Source organism: Heterodontus francisci, chromosome 37 (genome assembly GCF_036365525.1).
Source record: "Heterodontus francisci isolate sHetFra1 chromosome 37, sHetFra1.hap1, whole genome shotgun sequence".
NCBI lineage: Eukaryota > Metazoa > Chordata > Chondrichthyes > Heterodontiformes > Heterodontidae > Heterodontus > Heterodontus francisci.
Window position 1 is genome coordinate 9126255 of NC_090407.1, and position 27860 is coordinate 9154114.

At 45.1% G+C, this 27860-nt stretch overlaps 2 protein-coding genes across 11 annotated transcripts in view; both read left to right on the forward strand.

Moving 5' to 3' along the window:
• Positions 1–27860, forward strand: part of samd11 (sterile alpha motif domain containing 11) — a 231663-nt gene that overhangs the window by 27380 nt on the left and 176423 nt on the right. The window lies entirely within an intron of this gene.
• On the forward strand, positions 4881–7484 carry LOC137352051 (uncharacterized). The gene is made up of 2 exons (XM_068017054.1): positions 4881–4993; positions 6243–7484. The coding sequence occupies exon 2, from the start codon at positions 6382–6384 to the stop codon at positions 7288–7290; it is 909 nt and encodes a 302-aa protein (XP_067873155.1). The 5' UTR covers positions 4881–4993; positions 6243–6381; the 3' UTR covers positions 7291–7484.

The following is a 27860-nucleotide window of genomic DNA, read 5'->3' on the forward strand; positions in this document are numbered from 1 at the left end:
CCAATAACAACAACAACAACTTTTTTTAATCACACCTTTTAGTGCAATAAACTTTCCAAGGTGCTTCACAAGAGTTTATAAAGCAAAATTTGACACCAAGCCATATGAGATACGAGGGCAGATAATAGGTTTTAAGCAGCGGAAAGATAGGTAGAGAGGTTTAGAGAGGGAATTCTTGAGCTTTGGGCTGAGGTAGCGAATGGCACAGCTGCCAATGGTGGAGCGATTAAAATTGGGTTGCTGAAGTGGCCAGAATTAGAGGAGTGCTGATATCTGAGGGTTGTGGAGCTGGAGGAGATTAGAGATAGGGAGGGGCGAGGACATGGAGGGACTTGAAAACAAGGATGAGAAGTTTGAAATCTAGGCATTGCCAATGTAGGTCAGCAAGCATAGGGGTGATGGTGAACAGGATCTAGTACAAGTAAGGACACGGGTAGCAGAGTTTTGGATGACTTCAAGGTCATCGAAGGTAGAATGTGGGAGACCAGCCAGGAGTGTGCTGGAATAGCCAAGTCTAGAGGTAACAAAGGCATGGATGATGTATTAGGTATTTGTTTTTTTTAATTCATTTATGGGATGTGGGCGACGCTGGCCAGGCCAGCATTTATTGCCCATCCCTAATTGCCCTTGAGAAGGTGGCGGTGAGCTGCTTTCTTGAACCGCAGCTGTCCATGTGAGGTAGGTACATCCACAGTGCTGTTAGGAAGGGAGTTCCAGGATTTTGACCCCACGACAGTGAAGGAATGGCAATATAGTTCCAAGTCAGGATGGTGTGTGACTTGGAGGGGAACTTGCAGGTGGTGATGTTTCCATGTATTTGCTGCTCTTGTCCTTCTAGTTGGTAGAGATCGCGGGTTTGGAAGGTGCTGTCTAAGGAGCCTTGGTGCATTGCTGCAGTGCATCTTGTAGATGGTACACACTGCTGCCACTGTGCGTCGGTGGTGGAGGGAGTGAATGTTTGTAGATGGGGTGCCAATCAAGCGGGCTGCTTTGTCCTGGATGGTGTCGAGCTTCTTGAGTGTTGTTGGAGCTGCACCCATCCAGGCAAGTGGAGAGTATTCCATCACACTCCTGACTTGTGCCTTGCAGATGGTGGACAGGCTTTGGGGAGTCAGGAGGTGAGTTACTCACCTCAGGATTCCTAGCCTCTGACCTGCTCTTGTAGCCACGGTATTTATATGGCTACTCCAGTTCAGTTTCTTGTCCAAGGTGGCCCCTAGGATTTGTTGTTCTAAGGAATTTCTTGTTGATGTCAGCTATTACAGATCTGATGAAATGAGCTCATACTTTTAAAAAGTGAAATAGCTGTAACCCTTTATCTGGTATCTATTAATGCAAATCGCCATCAATGAACCTTAGCACAGGAACATAACCAGTTAGGCCAACAAGCCCACTTCTTTTTTTTTAATAGATCAAAATGACACTGCATTACTCTTATTAATTCACCTAATTGATTGAGACATTTCTGAAAGCTATTTGCAACATATGTGGTATATTGCATGCTAAAAAGCCACAACCATTTGTAAAGTTGCATTCCCTGCATCCAGTTCTGTGTTCCATGATCAATGCACTTTTTATCATGGACAGAATATTACAGCTAGTTCTGTGCAGGAAAGAAAAACACTATAATATACCTGACTGGTTTTAGATTATAATCTGCTGTGTGACAGTCTTGTTTTGCTGGAACTACTATGAATGAATGTGCCTCAAAAGTACTGAATTGAAGTCTCCTTGTTTTATAGTACTCTTCTCATTGTATTATATACAGTGTAGAATGGGGTAAGTGATACTGAGGAACCTGTTGTTGCCCAGCTGTATGGAGTAGCTGGAAGATACTTTCACTTACTGGGGAGCCATAAATAATTGGGTTTCTCTATCCTGTGGCAATCATGCTAAAGTTATGAGTCGGAGCCAGATGAGAACCATAAAATTCATTAAGCATTAGGTTTCGGCATCGCTAGGTACACATGTATATTGCTCTATTAAACTCAGGATAGGTTAAACAACTATAGGATGAGATTGAAAGAAAAACTTTATCATGTCTCAGAAATGCCTCAAAAGTGTTTCACGTATACAATGAATTTCTTGTGAAGTACTGCTGGTTCTGAGGGCATTGCAATCCAACAAGCATAAACTTATTGTTCTATTTTGCATCATGTGAACAGGTAAGACTGAACACTCTCTCTCTTAGCTTTTAATAACAGTATCTCCATTGTTGCAGCATTATTCATTGCTATAAAGGAGCCATTAGGAAATAGTGACCACAAAATGATAGAATTTTACATTAACTTTGAAAGGGCTTTAGTTAATTCTGAAACTATGGTCTTAAATCTGAACAAAGCAAACAATGAAGATATCATGAGCAAGTTGGGAAAATGCATTAAAAGATTTGACAGTAGGCAGACAATGGCTAGTATTTAAAGAAGCATTACACAGTTTACAACAAATATACATTCCTCTAAGACACAACAACCCAACAGGAAAGGTGAATCAACCGTGGCTAACAAAAAAAGTTAAGGATTGCATTAGGTCAAAGGAAGTGGCTTATAAGGTCGCCAGCAAAACTGGTAAGCCTGAGGATTGGGAGCCATTTAGAGTCCAGCAAAGGAAGATCAAGAAACTGATAAAGAAAAGGAAAAGAGATTATGAATGTAAGCTAGCTAGAAACATAAAAGCAGACTGTAGAAGATTCTTTGGATATGTGAAAAGGAAACTATTAGCAAGGATGAATATGGGTCCATTGCAGGTGGAGACAGGAGAGTTTGTGGTGGAGAATGAGGAAATGGCGGAGAGACTAAACAATTACTTTCTGTCTGTCTTCACAGAGAAAGACACAGAAAATCTTCCAGAAATACTGAGGAGCCAAGGGACTTGCAAAAATGAGGAACTGAAAGTAATTAGTATCAATAAAGAGGTAGTACTCAAAGTTAATTGGATTGAAAACTGATAAATCCCCTGGACCAGATGAGCTACATCCCAGAGTATTGGAGGTGGTGGTTACAGAGATAAATGGATGCATTGGTGGTTATCTTTCCAAAATTCTATTGATTCTGGAAGGGTTCCTGCAGATTGGAAAGTAGCAAATATAACCCCACTATTTAAGAAGGAAGCGAGAGAAAACTGAGAAGTACAGACTTGTTAGTTTGACATGAGTAGTAGGGAGAATGTTAGACTCTCTTATAAAGAATGAGATAACTGGACACTGGGAAAAGAATTATATGATTGGGCAGAGTCAATGTGGATTTGTGAAAGGGAAATCATGTTTGACAAACCTGGTTGGAGTTTTTTGAGGATGTTACTTGTAGCATAGGTAAAGGAGAACCAATGAATGTGGTGTATTTGGATTTTCAGAAGGCTTTTGATAAGGTCCCACATAAAAGGTTATAAACAAAAATAAAGCACATGGGATTGGGAGTAATATACTGCAATGGATTGAGAGTTGGTTAACAGGTAGAAAGCAGAGAGTAGGAATAAACTGGTCATTCTCAGGATGGCAGGCTGTTACTAATGGGGTACTGCAAGGATCAGTGCTTGGGCCACAGCTGTATACAATCTGTATAAATGATTTGGACATGGGGACCAATTGTAATATTTCCAAATTTGCGGATGACACAAAACTAGGAATGTAAGTTGTGAGGAGGATGCAAGGAGACTTCAAGGGTATTTGGACAGGCTAAGTGAATGGACAAGAACATACAGTTGGAATATAATGTGAATAAGTGTGAAGTGATCCACTTTGGTAGAAAAAATAGGCAGAATATTTCTTAAATGGTGAGAGGTTGGGAAGTGTTGATGTCCAAAGAGACCTGGGTGCCCTTGTTCATGAGTCACTAAAAGCGAGTACGCAGGCGTAGCAAGCAATTAAGGAGGCAAATAGTATGTTGGCCTTTGTTGCAAGGGGATTTGAGTACAGGAATAAATATATATTGCTTTAATTGTATAAAACCTTGGTGAGACCGCACCTGGAGTATTGTGTACAGTTTTGGTCTCCTTATCTAAGGAAGGATATACTTGCCATGGAGGGAGTGCAACGGAGGTTCACCAGACTAATCCCTGTGATGGCAGGATTGTCTTATGAGGAGAGATTGTAGAAACTGGGCCTGTATTCTCCAGAGTTCCAAAGAATGAGAGGTGATCTCAATGAAACTTACAAAATTCTTACAGGGCGTGACAGGGTAGATGTGGACAGGATGTTTCCTCTGGCTGGTGAGTCTAGAACCAGGGGACACAGTCTCAGACCATTTAAGACTGAGAGGAGGAGGAATTTCTTTATTCAGAGGGTGGTGAATCTGTGGAATTCTCTACCCCAGAGGGCTGTGGAAGCTCAATCATTGAGCCTGTTCAAGACAGAAATCAATAGATTTCTGGATACTAATGACATCAAGGGTTATGGGGAAAATGAGGGGAAATGGTGTAGTGGTCGATGATCAGCCATGATCTGTTTGAATGGTGGAGCAGTCTCGACGGGCCGAATGGCCTACTCCTCCTATTTCCTCTGATCCTGTTCCCTCAGTGTATCCACTGGAATGCCAGTCTATATTACGCACTCAAGTCCTGAATCACAACCTTCTGAGTCAGAGGTGAGACCATTATTAGCGAAGCTGATGCTGAATTTTCAGCAAGTACAAGCTAGTTATTACTATTTGATTGTACCACTATAGGTAATGGTTTACCTTTCTTTTATATATACTGAACATCTAATCCTACTCTTTAACATAATTGCTACTTTGCTTGTTTTATTATGTTGTGATGTCACACCATCTGGCCAAAGTTTTCTCAAATGAGTACAGCTATAATTGTTATATCCTGTTGACATTGAGCCCTGTCATGAATAGTAATTTATTGAAGTCAAGTATTTGCTCTCTCCACAGGCAGAATTATCGATTATTGCACCTGTAAATTATTTTGCAAGTATATCAATAAAAGAATTGTTGAGAGAGGTGGGACCTCTTGAGAGAGGATTGTCAGTTTGCAGGCGATGATCAAAAACAAGGTATTTTTAACTTCAGTTTTTATTATAGCGAAGAATACCTGAGAGGAGGTGAATCCTGAAGTGGTTGAGAGCGAGATGAGTGATATGGCTGATAAAAGTAAAATATTAGGTGAGTTTGTTAGGCTAAAGAAGATAAAGTGCTAGGGAAAACTGGAAATAAATAGTTAAGGCCTTACAAATTATATGCCTGGAGTCTATTGCGTGTGGATGTATGCTGAAGGACTGGAGAGTGGCCAATGTAATATCTCTCTTAAAAAGACCAAGCTATTCCAAGTAATTACGAGGCAGTTATCTTAACATCTATGGTAAGGAGAGTCTTCAATTAGGGTGAAATGTCGCATAACTAGATAAAGAGAAACTAATTCGCAGTAGCCAGCACAGATTTCCAAAGGGACAATGGTGCTTGACAAATTTTATAGAATTCTTTGAAGAAGTAGCAGATATGGTAGTTGGGGGAAATGCAGTGGATACAGTCTACACGGACTTTGACAAGTTATCACATTGGAGATTACTGGAGTAGGTTATGGAGTTTGGAATTAGAGTGGAAATAGCAAATTGATTATTTTCTCCCTTCGAAACAATTTTTAAAATCAGCGTCAAGCAGTTTTTCCAGAGTGGTTGGAAGTGGGTACTGGTGTCCCACGAGATTCAGTTCTTGAGTTACTTGTCGTTCTGCAGTCACTTCTGTTCATTGTGTATGTCAATGATTTGGATAGAGGCTTAGAGGGAGTGGTGTTGAAATTCACAGACCTAACCAAAATAAACAGTACAGTTAATTTATTAGCATACCAAAGGAAATTGTAAAAGATTATTGATCTGATTGGAGAATGGGCTACAAAATGGCAGATAGAATTTAATGTCCATATGTGTGAGGTGATGCTTTTTTTAAAAAAAAGCGTAATGATATTCGATGGAAGTAGGCTCAGTGCTGTGTCAGAGTAGAGGGAGTTGAGAATGCAGGTTCACAGGATATTAAAGACAGCACCTTTAGGTTGATAAGGTTGTAAAAAGCTAATAGAATTCTAGGTTTTATTACAAGAGGTATGGAATATAAAAAGCAAGGTAATGATGAGCTTATATAAAACCTTAATAAAATTTGTTAGAGTACTGTGTGCAGTATTGGTTTCCATGTTATAGGAAGGCTGTTGAGGCTTTAGGTGGGGTACAACATAGATTCACTAAAATGTGGCTTGGTAGGAGGAAATACAAATACAAATGAAGGTTTGTACAATCTGATCCTTTCCTTTAGAGCAACACAGATTAAGGAGCAATATGATGGAAGCGAGGTGCTCACGTTGTTGCTCTACGTGGCGCAGGTCTGGCCCGTACCCCACTCATGCGCTGTGGCGGTCACCCGAGTCATTTTCCGCTTCATCTGGGGATCCAGAATGGACCGGGTCCAGAGGGACACAATGTTCAAACCTCTGGATAAGGGCGGGAAAAGAGTACCCAACATCGCCCTCATCCTGATGACCACCTTCGTGTGCGGCTGCATCAAGCTGTGTGTAGACCTCCAGTACGCAAACTCCAGGTGTCACTACATGCTGAGGTTCTATCTGTCCCCGGTGTTGCGAAGGATGGGCCTGGTCACATTGTCGCGGAACGCTCCATCCAGTTGGACTGTGCCATACCACCTATCCTTCGTGGAGAAGTTTCTGCGGAAAAACACCTTTGACCACCAATCCATCAGGCAGTGGGCTGCACGGAATGTCCTCAAGGCCCTACGGGAAAAGGAGATGGTGGATCCTGTCGGATGGTTCCCCGAGCAGACTGCCAAAGTCATTTGGCGGAATGCCTCATCACCAGAACTTTCAAACAAGCACCAAGATGTAGCTTGGCTGGTGGTGAGAAAAGCCCTCCCCGTCAGATCCTTCCTGCACGCCCGAAGTCTCACCCCCTCTACACAACGCCCTCGAGGCGGCTGTGGTGGGGAAGAGACGGTTGCCCACCTCCTTCTGGAATGTGTCTTTGCAAAGCAGATGTGGAAAGAGATGCAGTGGTTTTTATTTAGGTTCATCCCAAGCAGCTCTGTAACACAGGAGTTTGTGCTCATGCTCTACGGGCTGTTCCCAGGGACGCACACCGAGATGACCATCAACTGCTGCTGGGGGACTATCAATTCGGTGAAAGACGCCCTTTGGTCTGCCCGAAACTTGCTGGTCTTCCAGCGCAAAGAGTTGTCCACAACCGAATGTTGCAGACTGGCACATTCCAAGGTCCAGGACTACGTGCTGAGGGACGCACTAAAGCTTGGGGCAGCCGCAGCAAAAGCTCAACGGGAAAAGACCACTGTGTAAGGTCCCCCCACCAAGCTGAACTGAGGGGCTGGATCCATGGAAAACCCCCTCGAACTGTATCCAGATAATATTTGTTTGCTGTAAAATGGCATGAGAAATGAAATGGAAGGGTTGTGAGGCAACTCACTCCTGTACTGAAGGAAACTGATCTCCTTTGCACTCCTTTTGTATTTTTTGACTTGGTGCTGTTTGGAACTGTTTTGTAATGTATTTTTTTTACAGATTTTTATGAATAAAATTTATTTTGGAAATTTGAAAAAAGCAATATGATGGAAATGTTCAAAATAATGAGCATGGGACAGGGTAGATAGACGAAATGTGGAGTTTAAGTTTTATCTCTCCATTTCTTAGGTGTTTATTGGTCTGTATCTGTATAAGAAGAACTCGCATTTATATAGTGCCTTTTATGTCCAAAGTGCTTTACCAGTCAATTAATTGCTTTTGAAGTGTAGTCACTGTTCTATAAGAAACATGACAGCAGGAGCTTCTGTGTACGACTGGCTAACAGCAGTGAGATGAATGACCACCTAATCTATTTTTGGTGGTATTAGTTGAGTGATACATATTGCCCAGGACACAGAGAAATCCCTTGGTCATCTTTGAATAGTGCCATGGGAGCAGCATAAACACCAGTAAAAGAAGTCAGTGAATTTTTGACTTTCAATTGATGAATTTGAAATTTACTGGGATTTTGTTAAAGGACTCCTGACATATTCAAGATAAATTCTTAAATATGAATATCGTCATCTCATGATGCCAGATTTTCTTTCTTAATTCCAGTGTAATTAAATTTGGTTTAATGTTTGTTGCCTCTCTGTACCTGCAGCTATACAGGTATCAGGTAAATGCTTTCTTGCTATGCCAACACAATTTTTGTTGTATGATTAGAAACTATTTCTTCCTGTGCTGATATTCTTTTGTGACAGAATACAGTAAGCACAATGATTGGTGTTTAGCACTTAACAAGGAAAGTACATGATTTTAATTTCCATTTATTCTGTATTAAAGTGGTAGAAAACTTGGTCTTTGTTAGAGAGTTACACATTGCATGCAGTATTTGTGTGGTTTAGTAATTGCAGAAAGAAATGGTCATATTTGCTCGGTTGTTTTGTTAGCACTATTTCTGCAGCAGCTGAAGATGTACAAAGGTCCTTCAAATTTCAAGAAAACTCTCAATTTTTCCCCCCTCCCCTTTCAAAGTTGCCGCCTGTTGCTCCAGTGTGGTGCCCTCTGAAGCGATGCCCAGTTAGCCATTTTTCATGTTGCCCTGACTATTTGACTGTGGAAGATCTCACAGCTGAGCCCATTCTTGTTCTCATCCAACACATTCCCAGCCAGAGTCACTGAATAGTTATAAATAGCAGGGTCTGCTTTCTCCCCTTCCTGATCTGAACACTGCCCTGGCTAACTTTGCACAGACTGATCAAAACTGGCGCCTTCTGGTCTGTTTGGATCAGTACCACATCATGTGGTATGTTTGTGAACCTTCCAGGTTTTTTACTTCAGTTCAGCAGCTCGTGAGAGTCTCCATGCCACATGGACTTGAAGCAGCAAAACTGGCTTTGCACTCTGCAGAGCAGTCAATGACAAAGTAGAATGCATATTCTAAAAAATGTTTCTTGAATCAGTGCTGAACATTCATGCGGGCTCTTGTACTTGCTGCTTCCGCACACCTTCTTTGAGCTGATATAGTTCTGTGACAATGTTTCATTTAAATTTAGGAGATTTTTAGGAGAGCAGCCAATAGCATCAATTTACATGTCATCATAATGCTTCCTGAGGGCTTTTTAAAATCAAAAGGGGAAAACCCTCAAACTTCAAATAAGATCACAAGCATTGTAAACCAAATATACCAGACGGCAGGGAAATGTAATCACTTCATTTCCAGTTGTGGGAAACCATAATTTGTAAAATAAATCGTATTTCACTTCATAGCATTCCAGGTTTTATCAAATCTAATGCAGAAAATTGTGTTTAAATTTGGGATGTTACAGACATAGCCATACGTTTTTTTTTAAGTTTTCCAATTTTCTATTTTTCCATTTCTTGGTTTCCCTGTCTGTGCATTTTTATTTATTTGTTTATGGGGATGTGGGCGTCGCTGGCCAGGCCAGCATTTATTGCCCATCCCTAATTGCCTTTGAGAAGGTGGTGGTGAGCTGCCTCCTTCTACCGCTGCAGTCCATGTAGGGTAGATATACGCACAGTGTTGTCAGGAAGGGAGTTCCAGGATTTTGACCCAGTGACGGTGAAGGAATGGCGATATAGTTCCAAGTCAGGATGGTGTGTGGCTTGGAGGGGAACTTGCAGGTGGTGGTGTTCCCATGCATCTGCTGCCCTTGTCCTTCTAGTTGGTAGAGGTCGTGGGTTTGGAAGGTGCTGTTGAAGGACCCTTGGTACGTTGCTGCAGTGCATCTTATAGATGGTACACACTGCTGCCTCTCAGCATCGGTGGTGGAGGGAGTGAATGTTTGTAGATGGGGTGCCAATCAAGCAGGCTGCTTTGTCCTGGATGATGTTGAGTTTCTTGAGTGTTGTTGGAGCTGCACCCATCCAGACAAGTGGAGAATATTCCATCACATTCCTGCCATGCCTTGTAGATGTTGGACAGGCTTTGGGGAGTTAGGAGGTGAGTTACTCATCACAGGATTCCTAGCCTCTGACCTGCTCTTGTAGCCACAGTATTTGTGTGGCTCCTCAAGTTCAGTTTCTGGTCAATGGTAACCCCCCAGGATGTTGATAGTGGAGGATTCAGCAACCGTAATGCCATTGAATGTCAAGGGAGATGGTTAGATTCTCTTTTGTTGGAGGTGGCCATTGTCTGGCACTTGTGTGGCGCGAATGTTACTTGCCACTTATCAGCTCAAGCCTGGATATTGTCCAGGTCTTGCTGCATTTCTACACAGACTGCTTATGGGTGGCACAGTGGCGCAGTGGTTAGCACCGCAGCCTCACAGTTCTAGGGACCCGGGTTTGATTCTGGGTACTGCCTGTGCGGAGTTTGTAAGTTCTCCCTGTGACCACGTGGGTTTCCTCCGGGTGCTCCGGTTTCCTCCCACAGCCAAAAGACTTGCAGGTGATAGGTAAATTGGCCGTTGTAAATTGCCCCTAGTGTAGGTAGGTGGTAGGGAATATGGGATTACTGTAAGGTTAGTATAAATGGGTGGTTGTTGGTCGGCACAGACTCGGTGGGCCGAAGGGCCTGTTTCAGTGCTGTATCTCTAAATAAATAAAAAAAATCTGAGGAGTCGCGAATGGTGCTGAACATTGTGTAATCATCAGTGAAAATCCCCACTTCTGACCTTACGATTGAAGGTGAAGATGGTTGGGTTTAGGAAACTACCCTGAGTAACTCCTGCAGTGATGCCCTGGAGCTGAGATGATTGACCTCCAACAACCACAACCATCTTCCTTTGCGCTAGGTACGACTGCAACCAGCAGAGAGTTTTCCCCCTGATTCCCATTGATTCCAGTTTTGCTAGGGCTCCTTGATGCCACACTCGGGTCAAATGTGAATAGGTGATATTAGCACAGACCTTTTGACACTGCAACTCTAGCCAGATGATTGGAAATTCTCCAGTGGCCAGCATTCCTTATTAAAGGAACAAGAGTAAGCCATTTAGCTCCTTGAGCTTGGTTTGCCATTCGATGAGATTGTAGCAGATCTGTGATCTAACTCCATATATCCGCCTTTCTCCCTATCCCTTGATGCCTCTGGCTAACAAAAATCTATCTCTCGGTTTTAAAACTAACAATTTATCTAGCCTCAATTGCTGTTTGTGGAAGAGAGTTCCAAACATCTACCACCCTTTGTGAGAAAGTGTTTCTTAATTTCACTCCTGAAAAGTCCGGTTCTAATTTTTTGACTATGCCCCCTAGTCCTATATCCCTTAACTAGCAGAAATAGTTTCTTCCAAACTGCCCTCAAACAATGCTTTTGTTGAGAGAAGAACCTCCCAGTTTTTCATCTATCTCCTCCTGAAGGTGCTGCCTCTTGCTATGTACGCTGGCCTGAAGTGCCATCCCCGGACATCCTATGCTTTTTGAGTGTGGAAGATGTCACAGGGCAAACTCACTCTTGTGCTTCACCAGTGTCTGCACATTTCCTGCCTTGTAGTAGTGTCTCTTTGTGACTGTCAAGCCCAGAAAAGATTGAAAACTCACTACGCAGCTTTTAGTAATCGGCTGGAATTAACTGGGGTGGAGGGGGAGGAACTCAAGTTGCTCTTCACTGTCTCCTCAATAGGAACTTGGTCCAAAAACAGGCTTACATTTAAATAGCACCTTGGTACATATGATTAAAAGGTGCTTCACATATGGGGCTCGGACCCAAGCAGAACCAAGAGGGAGATCAAGGGTACAGTTGGTCATGTAGACTGTAAGGTGGTTTTTGCAGCTACGGTGAGATGTAGCAAGGAGCGATTCCAAAGTGAGAGGACTAAATAACTGAGGGCATTGCCACGAATGGTGCAGCAGAGAGAGGGCAAATGCACAGTAGATTATATTCAGATGAGCAGGAATGTAGGAGTTAAAAAAGGTTTGAGGCAGTGAGGGGTGTAGCCTTGAAGGGTTTGCAGACAAGGATGAAGATTTTGAAGTAAGTGTGCTGAGCAATGGGAACCCAATGAATATTGGTGTTGAAAGGGGTAATAGGTGAGTGTGACAGTTGCAGTGCATAAGGGTGGTGAAACTCCAGCTGATTTGGGAGCGTACATTGGGTGTTTCTCACTCCTCGTCACTATCCAGTGATTCGTGTTGAAATATTTTTGCTGACATCAGGAAGACACAATCAAACTCACTTTCAATCTCTCCCCAAACCCCTCCACCTTGCAACATCTCACCCAGCCTTCCAAAGCCGCCTTAAAGTTTACCTCTCTGACTGTGCCTCTGGTCAGATCGCCCATTCCCCTCTTATTCTTCTTTGATTCTGACCGTCCGCTGCAGTGTACTTTTGGACATGTATTTACATTAAAGGTGCCACAGAAATGCAAAGTCAAATGGCTTGCTGATGTTTATTATAAATATTTATAGAGAATAGTTACTTGTGAAAATGAGAAGTTCATGTCTTCAGGAGAGGCACAAAATGAGGGGAATATACATATGTATTCATGTTGGAGTAGAATAATGAGTAATTGTGGAATACAGCCTTTAATATGGTCTGAGGAAGTCTCGCTCCCTTCAGCACTGGCGCTGTGTGGTTTCCTCATGAAATTGAAATCTGTAATATCAGAGAGGGCAGCAGACTGGCACATAATTTTGGCAGTCCAGTGCCAGACAGCTGCAGGGTGTGGGCTCATCACATCTGTTATTCCGTACTTGGTGACATCTTGGATTTCACCTGTGTATTTCTGGAGAGCTACCAAGTGAAGCATTTCCCATGGAGAGGAAGGGAGAAATAAAGGCCCTGTCACTCCGATACTGGCTGGGAACTGAATGGCATTTGCCAGAGCAAGTCTTGGGAACTAGCCCATTAAATGATGTGCTGGGTGAACGGACTGGAAAGAAGAGAGAAAATAACACAGTAAAAATAAATTCCACAGGTTCTCATTAACAATCTCCCGTATTCTCATTGAAAAAGAAAGACTTGTATTTATATTTGCTTTTGATGACCACAGAATGTCCCAAAGCGCTCTACTTTTAAAGTGTTGTTGTTTTTAGGTGTTGGTTGAAGAATAAATATTGGCCAGATCACCAGGAGAACTCTCCTCTTTTGAAATAATGTTATGGGATCTTTTTGAAATTATTAAGGGGAAAAGTTAGGATAGATAGAGAGAAACTATTTCTGCTGTTTAGAGAGTCTAGGACTGGGGGGTGGGGGGGGGGGGGCATAGTCTAAAAATTAGAGCCTGACTCTTCAGGAGTGAAATTAGGAAACACTTCTTCATGCAAAGGGTGGCAGACGTTTGGAACTACCTTCCGCAAATGGAACTAATACTAGATTTAATTGTTGATTTTAAATTTGAAATTGGTATTTTTGTTAGCCAAAATGGTGCAAAGGCAGGTATATGGAGTGAGGTCACAGATCAGCCATTGAATGGTAGAACAGACTGGAGGGGCTAAATGGCCTCCTCCCGTTCATATCCTGAGAGGGCATCTAAAAGATTGCACCTTCCACAGTGCAGTGGAGTCAGTACTGCACTGGAGTGTCAGTCTAGATTTTGTCGCCCAAGTTCATGGACTTCAATCCACGAGCTTTCGACTCATAGGGCCCGGTTTTAACTTTTAATAAAACCCATTCATTTAGACAGTTAAAATCGGGCCCAATGATATAGGCGCGAGTGGTACCACTGAGCCATTGGTGACCATCTTCCATAATCCCTGTGAAGCATTTGCTGGTTATGTCCCTAAAAGCAGTAATTGACTGTAATCGTTTTCCTTTTCAGACATTGCCAAGCACGGCGAATGTGGCTCAACAATAGACATTAACAGTTAATAGAGCTAAGGATAATTTCATGGGGAATCAGCAACATTTGGGGGATAGAGAAAAGATGTAGGTCACGCAAGGTTATGCCATGATATTTTTGCAGTGCCTGTGCGATGGATGTTGAGGGACATCAAGGAAAAGCCTTCCTTACAACTTTAGGAGACAGTGCCCCTTTAAATAGGACCATCGCCGCAGGCAGACAGCGAACGGTCAGGTCCATAAACAGTAATTATTATAGAAGGAGGACAGGGGGGAGAGAACATGCTGGCCCAGCAATGGTAAGAGGGGATATTTTGTGAAGTGTGCTGACCTGCCCCCACGTGTCTGTACGTCCAACCGTGAACTGGTCATATTTTAATTTTGGGGGCATTTAAACTCCAATGTACAGAGGACAGCTTTCACATGATGTCCTGTTGGAGCAGAAAGGTAATTCCACTGATTCAAAAAAATCAAGTTGCATTCTGCAAACCAGGTCTTGAAGCAAGATGTTCATGTCGGAAGTAAAGCCTGTTTTCGGTCAATTAATAGCACTTATGTTGCAACTAGGTTAGAGGGATAAGGATTCAGCGAATAGCCCTTTGCCCTGAAAACAACAGAATAAAAACCCATTTTACAGCGTTAAAATCTAGCCTGTCATTTAAGTGTTAAATGTGTGTGTGTGGAATGCTAGTGCGGCTTCGGGTGGGGGAAATAATTAAAACCAATTGATCGAACATTTGTTCACCAAGTCTTTGGTATTGTAATGTCATTAGAGGGACCCGGAGACTGACAGCAAATCTCGACACTCATTGACATCAGAGGCGTGTGCCTAATGTGTTGCTGATAACACCGCCCGCTCATTTCTCTTCGCCCTTGGTGTTTGTTTGCATTTTCCGCAGAGGTGTCCTAGCGTGGGCTCATTACACTGCTTAGTGCTGGGGTCAGTGACAGGAGAACCCGCCCTCTTAAATGTTTATCTCTCTCCCTTTTCGTTCGTTCTTGTATAGCTTTCTTCCTCTTCCTTCCCTTTTCCTGTTCCCTTTTTCTCTTTCCCATTATTGTTCATTTCCCCTCTTTCATTTCTCTCCCCCTGCCCTCCCTCCCTTTACTCCTTGCCCCATAAGCATCGACCTAAGCGCCCCCCCAGTCTGCCCTCCCGCAATCTCTCTCCAGTTTCCACCCAGTCTGGCCCAGCCCCGCCGCCCACGACCTGTCGCTCTCTCCCCGGCCCTGCCAGCGGCTGGCTGGCCGATGACTCACTCATTGAGCCGGAGTCCCCCGGGGAGTTGACGCGGGGGAAGAAGCTTGATAACGCTTTCACAAGGAAAACACTTTGCTGACTGTCTTGCACTTTCTGTACCGCGGGAGGCAAGAAATGAATGTTTTTTTTTCCAAGAAAAATAAACCCATCGAGAATAATTAACTCTAGTTCTAGTGCGATTTCGAGCTCTTTGTATAGTTTTCCCTTTAAAGTTGCGGGGGTGGGACGTGCAAAACCCTTAAGTAAAGATTATTTGTCATTTTTACCTTTTTAGAAGTTACATGGAACTGAAAACCCACTTGCAAACGAAATATCCCTTTTTAAAGATAGTCCGTTGCTTTTCACTGAGGTTTTTGCAAGTAGTTTTCTACTTATATAATGTCACATTTTCTGTGTAACAGCCCCGACAACCAATTTTATCTGCAGCACCTGTGGAAGAGCCTGTCACTCTGGAATTGGCCTTTATAGCCACTCCAGCCTCTGCTTCACAAACCACTGACCACCTCCAGGCGCTTACCCATTGTCTTTCGAGATAAGGAGGCCAAAGAAGAAGAATGCCACATTTTCTTAGTGCTAGCACAAGTTATGAAAGTTAAGGCTTCCTATGAATAAACACACACACCCACACTTGGGGAATGAACACCCTAAGCTTCACCCAGTAAAATATGCAAAAACAAACCGCTTTCGGTGGGAAATTTCTGTGCCCAGTGTAACACATCGGGCTGGTTGCATTTTTGCGTCGCATGTGTATAAAACTATATATATAAAAAAAAAGTCAGTTCTCGTTCTCAGTTTCATAATTGAGGTCGTAAATTTTCCCTGTGTGGAGTTCAATGTGTTGCCGGAAACCGTGTCCAACCTCCTCCAGCTGTGCGTCACTGGACTTCAGGGGGCGGCTGTTCTCCTCCTAGTTTAACTCAAATGGAAATTAATTCAGTCTCTGGCCTCGCCCCCTCCCCAGTCTAGAGCTGCCTGTCACAATAAAAGCACCTCACACCGACGCAATGTCTTTAAAAAAAAACTGATGGAACATCTATTTCAAAATTAGCAATCTGAACTTTTAAGATTGTGTTAGATTTTTAATGTTGCATTTGGGAGGGAAAAAAAAATCTGGCTCCCCCTCCATTTCTCAATGGCTGTGGATTAGATTCTGAACGCTAGAGGTGTCAGTAACGCTCATTCATCTATCATGAGACTAGCTGGTGAGTGTCAGGAGGATGTTTAACCAATTCCAGCCCCCTCCCCCCGCCCTGTCTCACTTGACTGCATTTTCCAGCAAGAATAACACTGAGGGACCACAGCTGATTCCCCCCCTCTCCTCCCTCCCTAGCCTGGCGGTGCCAAGACCAGCTGTAACACGTCTGCTTCCTCTGACTGACTGGGATTAGCCAACTTGGCACAGACACGCATTTGGACCTGGGACCTTCCGAGCCTTATGGCTCAGTTGCACAACTGGGAGGAATTTGTTATTCTTAAAAGAGGCACCAGGTTGGTGGGGGATAAAGTTTTATTTAAGTTACAGATCTTTTAATTATAGCGCCATTATTTGTGTCAGGTCAAGACTGCTTTCCCAGTGCCCAAAGTATTTAATTAGCTGTAAAGCCCATTGGATCGTCAAAAGGCGTTATGTAAATGCAACTTTTTTTTTGTTTTGACGTTTTTCACTTCTAAATAAGTGTTCAGAAAACAAAAATAAATTTATTTACACAGATGGCGATTAAATCGCTTTTTAAAAAAAAATGCCACTAAGGATTGCAGTTACACTATTTTGTTTCAGCTCATTTGTTTCCACTCCCATCACAATGCAGAAGTGACAGTGTAACTCTTAATTAGAAAGAGAAAATGTTGAAATACTCAGCACAGCAGGTGAAGCAGCGTCTGTGGGGGAGAGAAACGGTTAATGTTTTAGGCCGGTAACCTTTCTTTAAACCCATTGTTCCAGCCAGTTCTTGCCCCCAAGGAACTTATTTCTTCCTAAATAAATAGTTGTTTAGTAGTACAGAACTTGAGTATTGCTGAAGATAGAAACATATGTTGTTGAAACTTTTCATCTTGCACTCATCAGGACAATCTGCAAGAATACCAATGTAAGGGAAAGCAACAACTTATATTGTGAGGAGAGTGCTGATTGGATGGCAAGTGAACTCTGATTGTTAGAGGCGTTGCCATGAAGAATGCACCAGTTTATGGTGACTGACAGTTAACTGTCAAGCTTTGTTTGAAATTTAAACCAGGCAGCTTGACTCTGGTCGAGGAATAAACCAGTGAATGGCTGTCATTTATTTTGTTCAGCTGAAACAGGCACAATGTGTGTACATGTTCTTTCTGTCTGCAAAGAACAGGGCCCTGTGTATTAATATATGTAGCTTCCATTACACGCAAAGGTGCCACACTACCAGCCCTATTGACAACCTAACAACAAATTTAAGATTGTCAGCAGGGCTCGCAGTTTGATGCATTTGCATGTACTGGAAGCTATATATATTAATACACACACACTTTTCTCATACTGTATAAAGTTGTTGCTTTCCCTTACATTGATATTCTTGTGGATTGTCCTGATAAGTGCAAGACGAAAAGCTGTGACAACATGTCTCTATTTTCAGCAATACTCTTCCTAAATACTTGAAGCAGTTGAGTTGAGATGTGAACACCTCCACAGGGCAATGGTATAAAATGCCCTTGGGGAGGTGACCCCACAGTGGTTAGCGTTAAGGCTGTAGGACGCCAGTGTGGCGACAAGTCGGATTTACAAATTGTTCAGTGGGGGTGGGTGGGGTCACTGGGATTTCCCAGGCACTTCTGAAACTTAAGCAATGTTGTTTTGAGAGAACTTGATGACTGTGCCTGCACCTTCAAGCAGTGCAGGTCATGGGTGACTTAAAATCTGATCTGTAGTTTGCACTGTGCTGCTTGCTGCCAATCGCACAGTGGAGCTGTAGATGGGGCACACTCCTCCAAATATCTCTGGTATGGGTGATGTGTCCCTCTTTTCCAACTGTTTATTTATATACAATCCTACCTTGCCTGGTATCACAATGGACCTACAGGATGAGTTTCTCCTCCACAGATTTGCTCACCAACCAATTACCCTCCTTTCAAAGCTACAGAGCTTTAAAAATCGCGGCCAGGGGAGCACAGATGCCGAATTTCTACACCAGGGTACCCATTATATAAAAGCAAAATATTTGCAACTATATCCTTTTAATATAAAATTCTTTTGGAAAATAAAAGTTGGCATTGAAACCGTTACAATATGATACTGGCTAAATGTAACACAATATTATAGGTAGATTGATGTAATCTGACCGATCAAACTCGGCTGTTATCAAGAATATTTATTTTTAAAAGGGAGAACCCAAAGCTGATTTTCCGTTACATTTGCAGAATCCCAATCTCAATGTTCCCTGTCTGTTTTAAACGAGATGATTTAGGGGGCGGGACGTTCAGCACAAGATACATCTTTAATATCAATTATCGTCAAAGTGCCTTTTCCGAGTGCCGGAAAATTGGCGGAATGCAGGTTTTCGCGGAGACTTTTACTGTAGGAGCTGCCGGAGGTTGCTCTCTGGGAGGTGGGAGGTGAGCGCTGCGCTTTTGTTTGAAGTGGCGGAGTTTAACTTGGAGACTGATCCGTGACTCTGGGACGTGCCTTGGAAACGTCTGTGGTAGGTGAGTTCCGCCAGAGCCTGTCTTCCATCAGTGACCCGGGACATTTTTCACAGACCACCGGCAGCTCATAAAATGGGAAAGAATTTGCCCATTCCACAAGGTCGATGTTTTTTTTTTAAACAGTATTTCTTATGGAGTGTAGGCAGAAGGATAAACGTTACAGTGCACAAACTGATTTAAAAGTTGCAGAATCCTTTCCAATGGGTCACTTATTCTAAATAAGTAACAATTAAATTGATCCCAAGATTTAATTGTTCATTTTAAATTGTGATTTTTCTCACAGCCCACTGTCTCTGCACAAACCCCTCTCGGATTGCAGATGGTGTGAGATCCAAAGTCACAATCACACAACACAGATGGAGGCCATTCAGCCCTTTGTGCCTGTGCTGGCTTTTTAAAAGGGCTATCCAATTAGTCATCCCTCCCCTTTCCCCAGAGGCCTGCATCTCTTTCTCTCTTCCCCCCCCCCCCCCCCCCCAGGTAAATACACAATTCCCTTTTGAAAGTTAGTTTTGAATCTGCTTCCACCATCCTTGCAGACACTGCATTCCAGATCATTACAACTCACTGTGTTTAAAACAAAACTCTCATTCTCCACTGTGCACTCAGAATTGAAAGAAATGACCGAAGACATTTGAGATTAATTTACAAATACTGGCCAGTATTAAGGGATGAAAAAAAAACAGTTCACCTGACAGTTCAGAGGTTGAGTGCAATGTCCTGTGTGGTGTTGGGTCAGACTCTGGAGTGCTTCCTCACTCCCTCTGGAACCAGTTCACAATCTGCTGATTTTTGACAGCACAGTTGGTTGGAATGCTGCATACAATTAGCCTCAATGGTTAGGGAAGGGATATGTCAGTTAGTGTTCTCAGAAACAACCTTCCTTTATATAGCACCTTTTTAACATTTTAGCATTATCAAACAAAACTTGTCACTCAGCCACTTGAGGAGATATTCGGACAGGTGACCAAAAGCTTGGTCAAACAGGTAGCTTTTAAGTAGTGTGTTAAAGGAGAGAAGAGAGGCAGCAAGGTTTAGGGCAGACATTCTGGAGCTTTAGGGTCAGCTGCTGTCCAACATGCGTGGCGTGTTGGTGGGCTAGACTTTGCTTGTGATGTGATGTCCACCCACTGGCTGCTGACATTCGCTTGTGAAGACTGCTTGGATGGGTGGTGAATGCTTCTGAAACTGTACACTCACATGGATCAGTGCCTTTGTGAGAAGAGTTGAGAGAGGGAGGTGTAACAGTGCTGTCTATGTGCAGATGTACAAATTGCTTCCTTGTGCATGGGTGCTGCTGTATTCTTGCTATTACCTAAGCCGTCCCACTACCATAGTTGGTGGAAGTCGGGGAGCAGTGCCTTCTAAGATGGAACCCTGAATCATAAAGGTAGGTGACTGTTTCCTAAAAATGTTTTGTTAGTTCCCGTGGTGGAAAATAGTTGCTATTGGTCCAGTAGGGGTAGATGTCATGTGGCCATTACAGATTGTCTCGTGGTAGTGAGGTATTTGGTAGTGGAGTTTGGTCCCATGAATGGTGGAATAGAGATGTATTTTCCTGAGGGAATCCTTGTTAATTAAATGGTGGAGAATCCATCCTTTCCCTCGATAATATTGCATTTTTCATTGAACACATACATATTCCCCAGTGATACTATGGAGAGACATGGCATATTCCCTAGGGGGGTATTTGTCCTTCTTGTTTATATCCTTACCCATTCTGTCCTGTCAGTGACAACATGTGTGAGCTGAAATAGCTGACCTCAACTAATGTCCATGCATATAGGACCTGTGTCTGAGGTCAATTGCTTTGCTTCCACTGTCACTCCAACTAAGATCAATGAAATCGGCAGAAACCAATGTGTTGAGACTGAAGTTTTCTTTGTCCGACCAGCTTGCTTTCTGATTAATTTGAGCTACATTTTGAAGTTCCTTTATGAGTCAACTTTCTTTTCTCCCCACCTCGGATTCTCTTCTGAAGGATATGATTAAGTCGCACCCAGAGGATGTGTGCCCTCCTTGTTCGTGTCCCTCCCACACACAGTATGGCTCAGCAATTGAATCCTATGAAGTCTGCGAGGTGTGTAGTAAAACTGGTTAAATATTTATAACCACATTCCCCTTCCTGAGCTGAAAATATATGCTGGGTGGATTGCCAGCCAAATCTCCTCCCACCCTAATGCTTCTTGGGGCTCCTTTTGGATCAGCACTTTTCCCATGACTTCTGGACTTTCCCAGCTAAGTTTTCCTTGGACTCAATTAGCAAGTTATCCATCCAAGGGATTACTTATTTATTTCCAGCCACCTTTGGCAAAGATCCAGTGTAATACTGAAATAGAGTGTCCTGGCTAGGAGACAAATCTTGCCTGTGTCCTGCCTCGCTGGAACGTAGCTCGAAAACTTGTTATCAAATTGATGCTCCTGTACAATCTGCTCGGAAACTTTAATTAAGGACCATGGGTGTGTGTCATTCACTGCCATCACATCGTGAGATTCTTGTTCATGTCCAGTTTGGAATTCAGGTGGAATGAGAAGGAGGTGGATCAGTGTGTAATGGAGGCAACTTGAGAACGTATTTTAAGGATGAGAAAATCTAAGCTCGGATGCTATTCCACCCCTAAAATACAATATGGTCCTTGATAGGACATGGCAGTCAACCAGCTTGGTGCTGGACAAGTGACCGAGAGGTTGAGTGCAGATCCTGCCATAGCAAGTTGTGGAATTGAGCTCAGTGAATTGTGGGCTAGCACCAGAAAAAAAATTACCATGAATCTCTCAAAAACCAAACTTCTTCATTAAAGTCCCTCAGAGAAGGAAAGCTGCTAGCCTGGCCTATGCCATGTGGCTGACCTTTGAAGTGGCCTAGCAAGCCATTCTGTTCTAAGAATAATCGCTGGAAGAGGGACCACCACAACCTCGGAACAGCTAGGGTTGGGCAATACTGCAGGCTTGCCATCTGCACTCACCACCTTAAAACAAATAAAAGCCCCGAGTTATACTGTTCAAATGTGTATTTGGGAAACCCCAATATTACAGTTTCACTGAGGGTTATCCATTCACTCCTTTATGATGTTTTACCAACTCAATTAAATCTAGCTGTCAGAATACTGGGAATAGATACTGGTGACATCCAAGAGGTGGTTTTAGTATTGGGAGAATATTTATCTTGATGCCTTTAGAGCTGCCACGTCATGAGATGGGCAAACCGGGCCAATGATCCATTTCATGTTATATTAAGAAGTTCATTGATTTCCATTGCTTGCCTTTTTCCTGTAAATAGTTTAAAATGCTTTTTAAAAAATGAGTGGTCTCCTATATCATTGCTCACAGTGATTTGGAATATGCGTTGTTTCAGAATGTGGGCTTTAATTAAAGACCTTAAGCATGTGCGGCTAACTCCTATCATATCCTGACATACTTGTGTATGTGCAGTCCCGTGTGGAATCTAGGTGGAATCAGGGAAGGGACCATCTGATAGATGCAACTTGACGCTATATTTTAAGGATGAATAAGGTCCATGTTCAGATGCTATTCCACCCTTTTTAAATACAAGATGGATACTTAATAAGAAATAGCGTCAGCTAGTTAGAGGTTGTGCTTGTAAAGCCAGAAATGTCTCCTGCAACAGGCCTTCTTTCGCTCTTCCCTCTGCATTGTTCAACAAGTTCAGTCACAACTTACCATCGGGGTCCATCTACCATTTCTCCTGCAATAGAGTCGTCTCTTTCATTTAGTTCACCCCCTCTTTCTCTTCTCACCCCTGCTCTCTTTCTATCTCTGCTTCTCTCTCTCCCTTTCTCACAGCAAGAGCATTTATATAGTGCCTGCAATGTAGAAAAAGCACCCCTAGGTACTTCACAGGGGTATAACAGAAAGGAATTGAAGCGTAGAGCTAGGAGGCAGTATTAGGAGGAGAGACCGAAAGTTTTGTCAAAGTTTCCCTTGTTTCATTTCCCATTCCCAGTTTCCATTGAAGGTAGTGGTGAGCTGCCTTCTTGCACTGTTGCAGACCTTGTGGTGAAGATGCTTCCAAAATGTTAGGTGTGGAGTTGCAGGAGTTTGACCCACCAGTGAAGGAATGGCGATTATGTATTTTGCTGGGATCAAACTGAAATGGAGAGAAAGGTTTTGTATAACATGATTTGCGAGTAGGAAGAATTGAAATGACCAATTGGAAAGGAGAGAAACACCAATGAGGAAGAGGAAAATTGACTCACACACACATGTTGGTCACAGTGTAGATGACAGACTCGGTGTATGTGTCGGATACAAGACATTTTATTGTAACGATCCAAAAAAAGATTAAAATGACAGTGAAAGAACAAGCCATGGTTGAACAGTGACAGTCTCATCAAATGTTGACTGGCCTGATCTAACATGGAATGAGCCAGTTGAGTTGGTTTCAGCAGATCATGTCACATCTAATTGTAATGAGTGCGACTTAAATTTACCCTCTGAATGCTGGGAATTTCGATCCACTGACAGATTATGGCAATTTTCAGAAAAATCCCTAGTCAGCTTTCGTTTCTAGATTATTTTCATGTTAATGGAAGGAATTTTAAAAAAATTTGTTCATGGGATGTGCTGTCACTGGCTAGGCCAGCGTTTATTGCTCATCCCTAATTGCCCTTGAACTGAGCGGCCATTTGAGAGGGTATTTAAGAGTCAACCACATTGCTGTGGATCTGGAGTCACATGTAGGCCAGGCCAGGTGAGGACGGCAGATTTCCTTCCCTAAAGGGCATTAGTGAACCATAAGGGTTTTTACAATAATTGACAATGGTTTCACGGTCACTAGCTTTTTAATTCCAGATTTATTAATTGAATTCAAATTTCACCATCTGCCGTGGTGGGAGTCAAACCCATGTCCCCAGAGCATTAGCCTGGGCCATACCATCACAAGTACTAAAATTAGAAAGCATAATTCAGATTTAACTCACAGTTTCTCACCTGCCCGCTGCAGGACTCAACATTTTTAGTGCAGGATTCTGAGGGCAGCAACTCGTTTGGTACCATGTCTGACTTACTCCTGTTGTGTACTCAGCTGTGTTCAAGCTATTATGTTATTTCCAATTTGAACTGATTTAGGGAAAAAATGTGTGAAATACCAAGGTTGTAAATTATTAATGAATTGGGGGCTTCAGTCCACGAAATACAATGTATTTTTAAAAAATGATTTAACTGCTGATCTTGCTCGCGTCTGATTTATCTCCCTCCCTTCCTCCTTCTCCCCCGCCCAAACCTTCACCCTCCCTCCCCCTATCTGTTCACCCCTCGTCCCTTCTCTTCCTCACCCCCCCTTTTCTCTTCCCCCTTTCCCCACCCACCCCACCCGTCCCTTCTTACCCCTTCCTCGGTCCCTACTTCCTCCCTCCCCCCCCCCCTTTTTGGGAAGAAACGGGTCTTTTTCTGAGCGGCAGGCAGTGACTAGTGGGGTACCACAGAGACCAGTGCTAGGACCCCAGCTATTCACAATATATATTAATGAAAGGGAATTAAATGTAATATATCCAAGTTTGCAGATGACACAAAGCTGGGTGGGAGTGTGAGCTGTGAGAAGGATGCAGAGAAGCTCCAGTGTGATTTGGACAGGTTGAGTGAGTGGGCAAATACATGGCAGATGCAGTATAATGTGGATAAATGTGAGGTTATCCACTTTGGTGGCAAAAACAGAAAGGCATATTATTATTTGAACGGCGATGGATTGGGAAAGGGGGAGGTGCAGCGAGACCTGGGTGTCCTTGTGGACCAGTCGCTGAAAGTAAGCATGCAGGTGCAGCAGGCAGTGAAGAAGGCAAATGGTATGTTGTCCTTCATAGCGAGAGGATTCAAGTACAGGAGCAAGGATGTCTTGCTGCAATTATACAAGGCCTTGGTGAGACCACATCTGGAATATTTTGTGCAGTTTTGGTCTCCTTATCTGAGGAAGGATGTTCTTGCTATGGAGGAGTGCAGCGAAGGTTTACCAGACTGATTCCTGGGATGGCAGGACTGATGTATGAAGAGAGATTGGGTACATTAAGCTTGTATTCGCTAGAGTTTAGAAGAATGAGAGGGGATCTCATAGAAACCTACAAAATTCTAACAGGACTGGACAGACTAAATGCAGGAAGGATGTTCGCGATGGTGGGGGAGTCCAGGACGAGGGGTCACAATCTAAGGATAAGGGATAAACCATTTAGGACTGAGATGAGGAGGGATTTCTTCACCCAGAGAGTGGTGAACCTGTGGAATTCTCTACCACAGAAAGCAGTTGAGGCTAAATCATTAAATATATTCAAGAAAGAGTTCTTAGGGCTCAAGGGATACGGGGAGAAAGCAGGAACAGGGTACTGAGTTTGGATGATCAGCCATGATCGTGTTGAATGGCGGAGCAGGCTCGAAGGGCCGAATGGCCTACTCCTCCTATTTGTCTAGGTTCCCCGCCCAGTCCGTTCTCTCATTTTCCCCCGGTCCGTTCTCTCATTTTCCCCCCGGTCCCTTCTCTCATTTTCCCCCCGGTCCCTTCTCTCTTTTTCCCCCCGGTCCCTTCTCTCTTTTTCCCCCCGGTCCCTTCTCTCTTTTTCCCCCCGGTCCCTTCTCTCTTTTTCCCCCCGGTCCCTTCTCTCTTTTTCCCCCCGGTCCCTTCTCTCTTTTTCCCCCCGGTCCCTTCTCTCTTTTTCCCCCCGGTCCTTTCTCTCTTTCCCCCCCCCCCCGTCCCTTTTCTCTCTTTCCCCCCCCCCCCCCCGTCCCTTTTCTCTCTTTCCCCCCCCCCCCCCGTCCCTTTTCTCTCTTTCCCCCCCCCCCCCGTCCCTTTTCTCTCTTTCCCCCCCCCCCCCCCCCCGTCCCTTTTCTCTCTTTCCCCCCCCCCCCCCCCGTCCCTTTTCTCTCTTTCCCCCCCACCGGCCCTTCTCTCTTTTTCCCCCCCCCCTCCCCATCCCTCTCTCTCTTTTCCCCCCCCCCCATCCCTCTCTCTCTTTTCCCCCCCCATCCCTCTCTCTCTTTCCCCCCCCATCCCTCTCTCTCTTTTCCCCCCCCCCCATCCCTCTCTCTCTTTTCCCCCCCATCCCTCTCTCTCTTTTTCCCCCCCCATCCCTCTCTCTCTTTTCCCCCCCCATCCCTCTCTCTCTTTTCCCCCCCCATCCCTCTCTCTCTTTTCCCCCCCCATCCCTCTCTCTCTTTCCCCCCCCCATCCCTCTCTCTCTTTCTCCCCCCCCATCCCTCTCTCTCTTTCTCCCCCCCCATCCCTCTCTCTCTTTCTCCCCCCCCATCCCTCTCTCTCTTTTCCCCCCCCCATCCCTCTCTCTCTTTTTCCCCCCCCATCCCTCTCTCTCTTTTTCCCCCCCCCCATCCCTCTCTCTCTTTTTCCCCCCCCCATCCCTCTCTCTCTTTTTCCCCCCCCATCCCTCTCTCTCTTTTTCCCCCCCCCATCCCTCTCTCTCTTTTTCCCCCCCCCATCCCTCTCTCTCTTTTTCCCCCCCCATCCCTCTCTCTCTTTTTCCTCCCCCCCCCATCCCTCTCTCTCTTTTTCCTCCCCCCCCATCCCTCTCTCTCTTTTTCCTCCCCCCCCATCCCTCTCTCTCTTTTTCCCCCCCCATCCCTCTCTCTCTTTCCCCCCCCCTTCTCTCTCTTTCCCCCCCCCCCGTCCCTTCTCTCTCTTCCCCCCCCCCCCGTCCCTTCTCTCTCTTTCCCCCACCCCCCCCGTCCCTTCTCTCTCTTTCCCCCACCCCCCCCGTCCCTTCTCTCTCTTTCCCCCACCCCCCCCGTCCCTTCTCTCTCTTTCCCCCACCCCCCCCGTCCCTTCTCTCTCTTTCCCCCACCCCCCCCCCGTCCCTTCTCTCATTTTCCCCCCGTCCCTTCTCTCATTTTCCCCCCGTCCCTTCTCTCATTTTCCCCCCTTCCCTTCTCTCTTTTTTCCCCCCGGTCCTTTCTCTCTTTTTTCCCCCCGGTCCTTTCTCTCTTTTTCCCCCCGGTCCTTTTCTATCTTTTTCCCCCCGGTCCTTTTCTCTCTTTTTCCCCCCAGCCCTTCTCTCTTTTTCCCCCCAGCCCTTCTCTCTTTTTCCCCCCGTCCCTTCTCTCTTTTTTCCCCCCGTCCCTTCTCTCTCTTCCCCCCCCCCCCGTCCCTTCTCTCTCTTTGCCCCCCCCCGTCCCTTCTCTCTCTTTCCCTCCCCTTCTCTCTCTTTCCCTCCCCTCCGCCGGCCCTTTTCTCTTTCCCCCCCCCCCCCGTCCCTTCTCTCTCTTTCCCCCCCCCCCCCGTCCCTTCTCTCTCTTCCCCCCCCCCCCCCCCGGCCCTTCTCTCTCTTCCCCCCCCCCATCCCTTCTCTCTCTTTCCCCCCCCCCCATCCCTTCTCTCTTCCCCCCCCCCATCCCTTCTCTCTCTTCCCCCCCCATCCCTTCTCTCTCTTCCCCCCCCCCATCCCTTCTCTCTCTTTCCCCCCCCCCCCATCCCTTCTCTCTCTTTCCCCCATCCCTTCTCTCTCTTTCCCCCACCCCACCGTCCCTTCTCTCTCTTTCCCCCCCCCCCCACCGTCCCTTCTCTCTCTTCCCACCGTCCCTTCTCTCTCTTTCCCCCACCCCACCGTCCCTTCTCTCTCTTTCCCCCCCCCACCGTCCCTTCTCTCTCTTTCCCCCCCCCACCGTCCCTTCTCTCTCTTTCCCCCCCCCCCCACCGTCCCTTCTCTCTCTTTCCCCCCCCCCCACCGTCCCTTCTCTCTCTTTCTCCCCCCCCCACCGTCCCTTCTCTCTCTTTCTCCCCCCCCCACCGTCCCTTCTCTCTCTTTCTCCCCCCCCCACCGTCCCTTCTCTCTCTTTCTCCCCCGCCCACCGTCCCTCCTCTCTCTTTCTCCCCCCCCCCACCGTCCCTTCTCTCTCTTTCTCCCCCCCCACCGTCCCTTCTCTCTCTTTCCCCCCCCCCACCGTCCCTTCTCTCTCTTTCCCCCCCCCCACCGTCCCTTTTCTCTCTTCCCCCCCCCCACCGTCCCTTCTCTCTCTTCCCCCCCCCCACCGTCCCTTCTCTCTCTTTTCCCCCCCCCACCGTCCCTTCTCTCTCTTTTCCCCCCCCCCACCGTCCCTTCTCTCTCTTTTCCCCCCCCCACCGTCCCTTCTCTCTCTTTTCCCCCCCCCCCCACCGTCCCTTCTCTTTCTTTTCCCCCCCCCCACCGTCCCTTCTCTTTCTTTCCCCCCCCCCCACCGTCCCTTCTCTCTCTTTTCCCCCCCCACCGTCCCTTCTCTCTCTTTTCCCCCCCCCACCGTCCC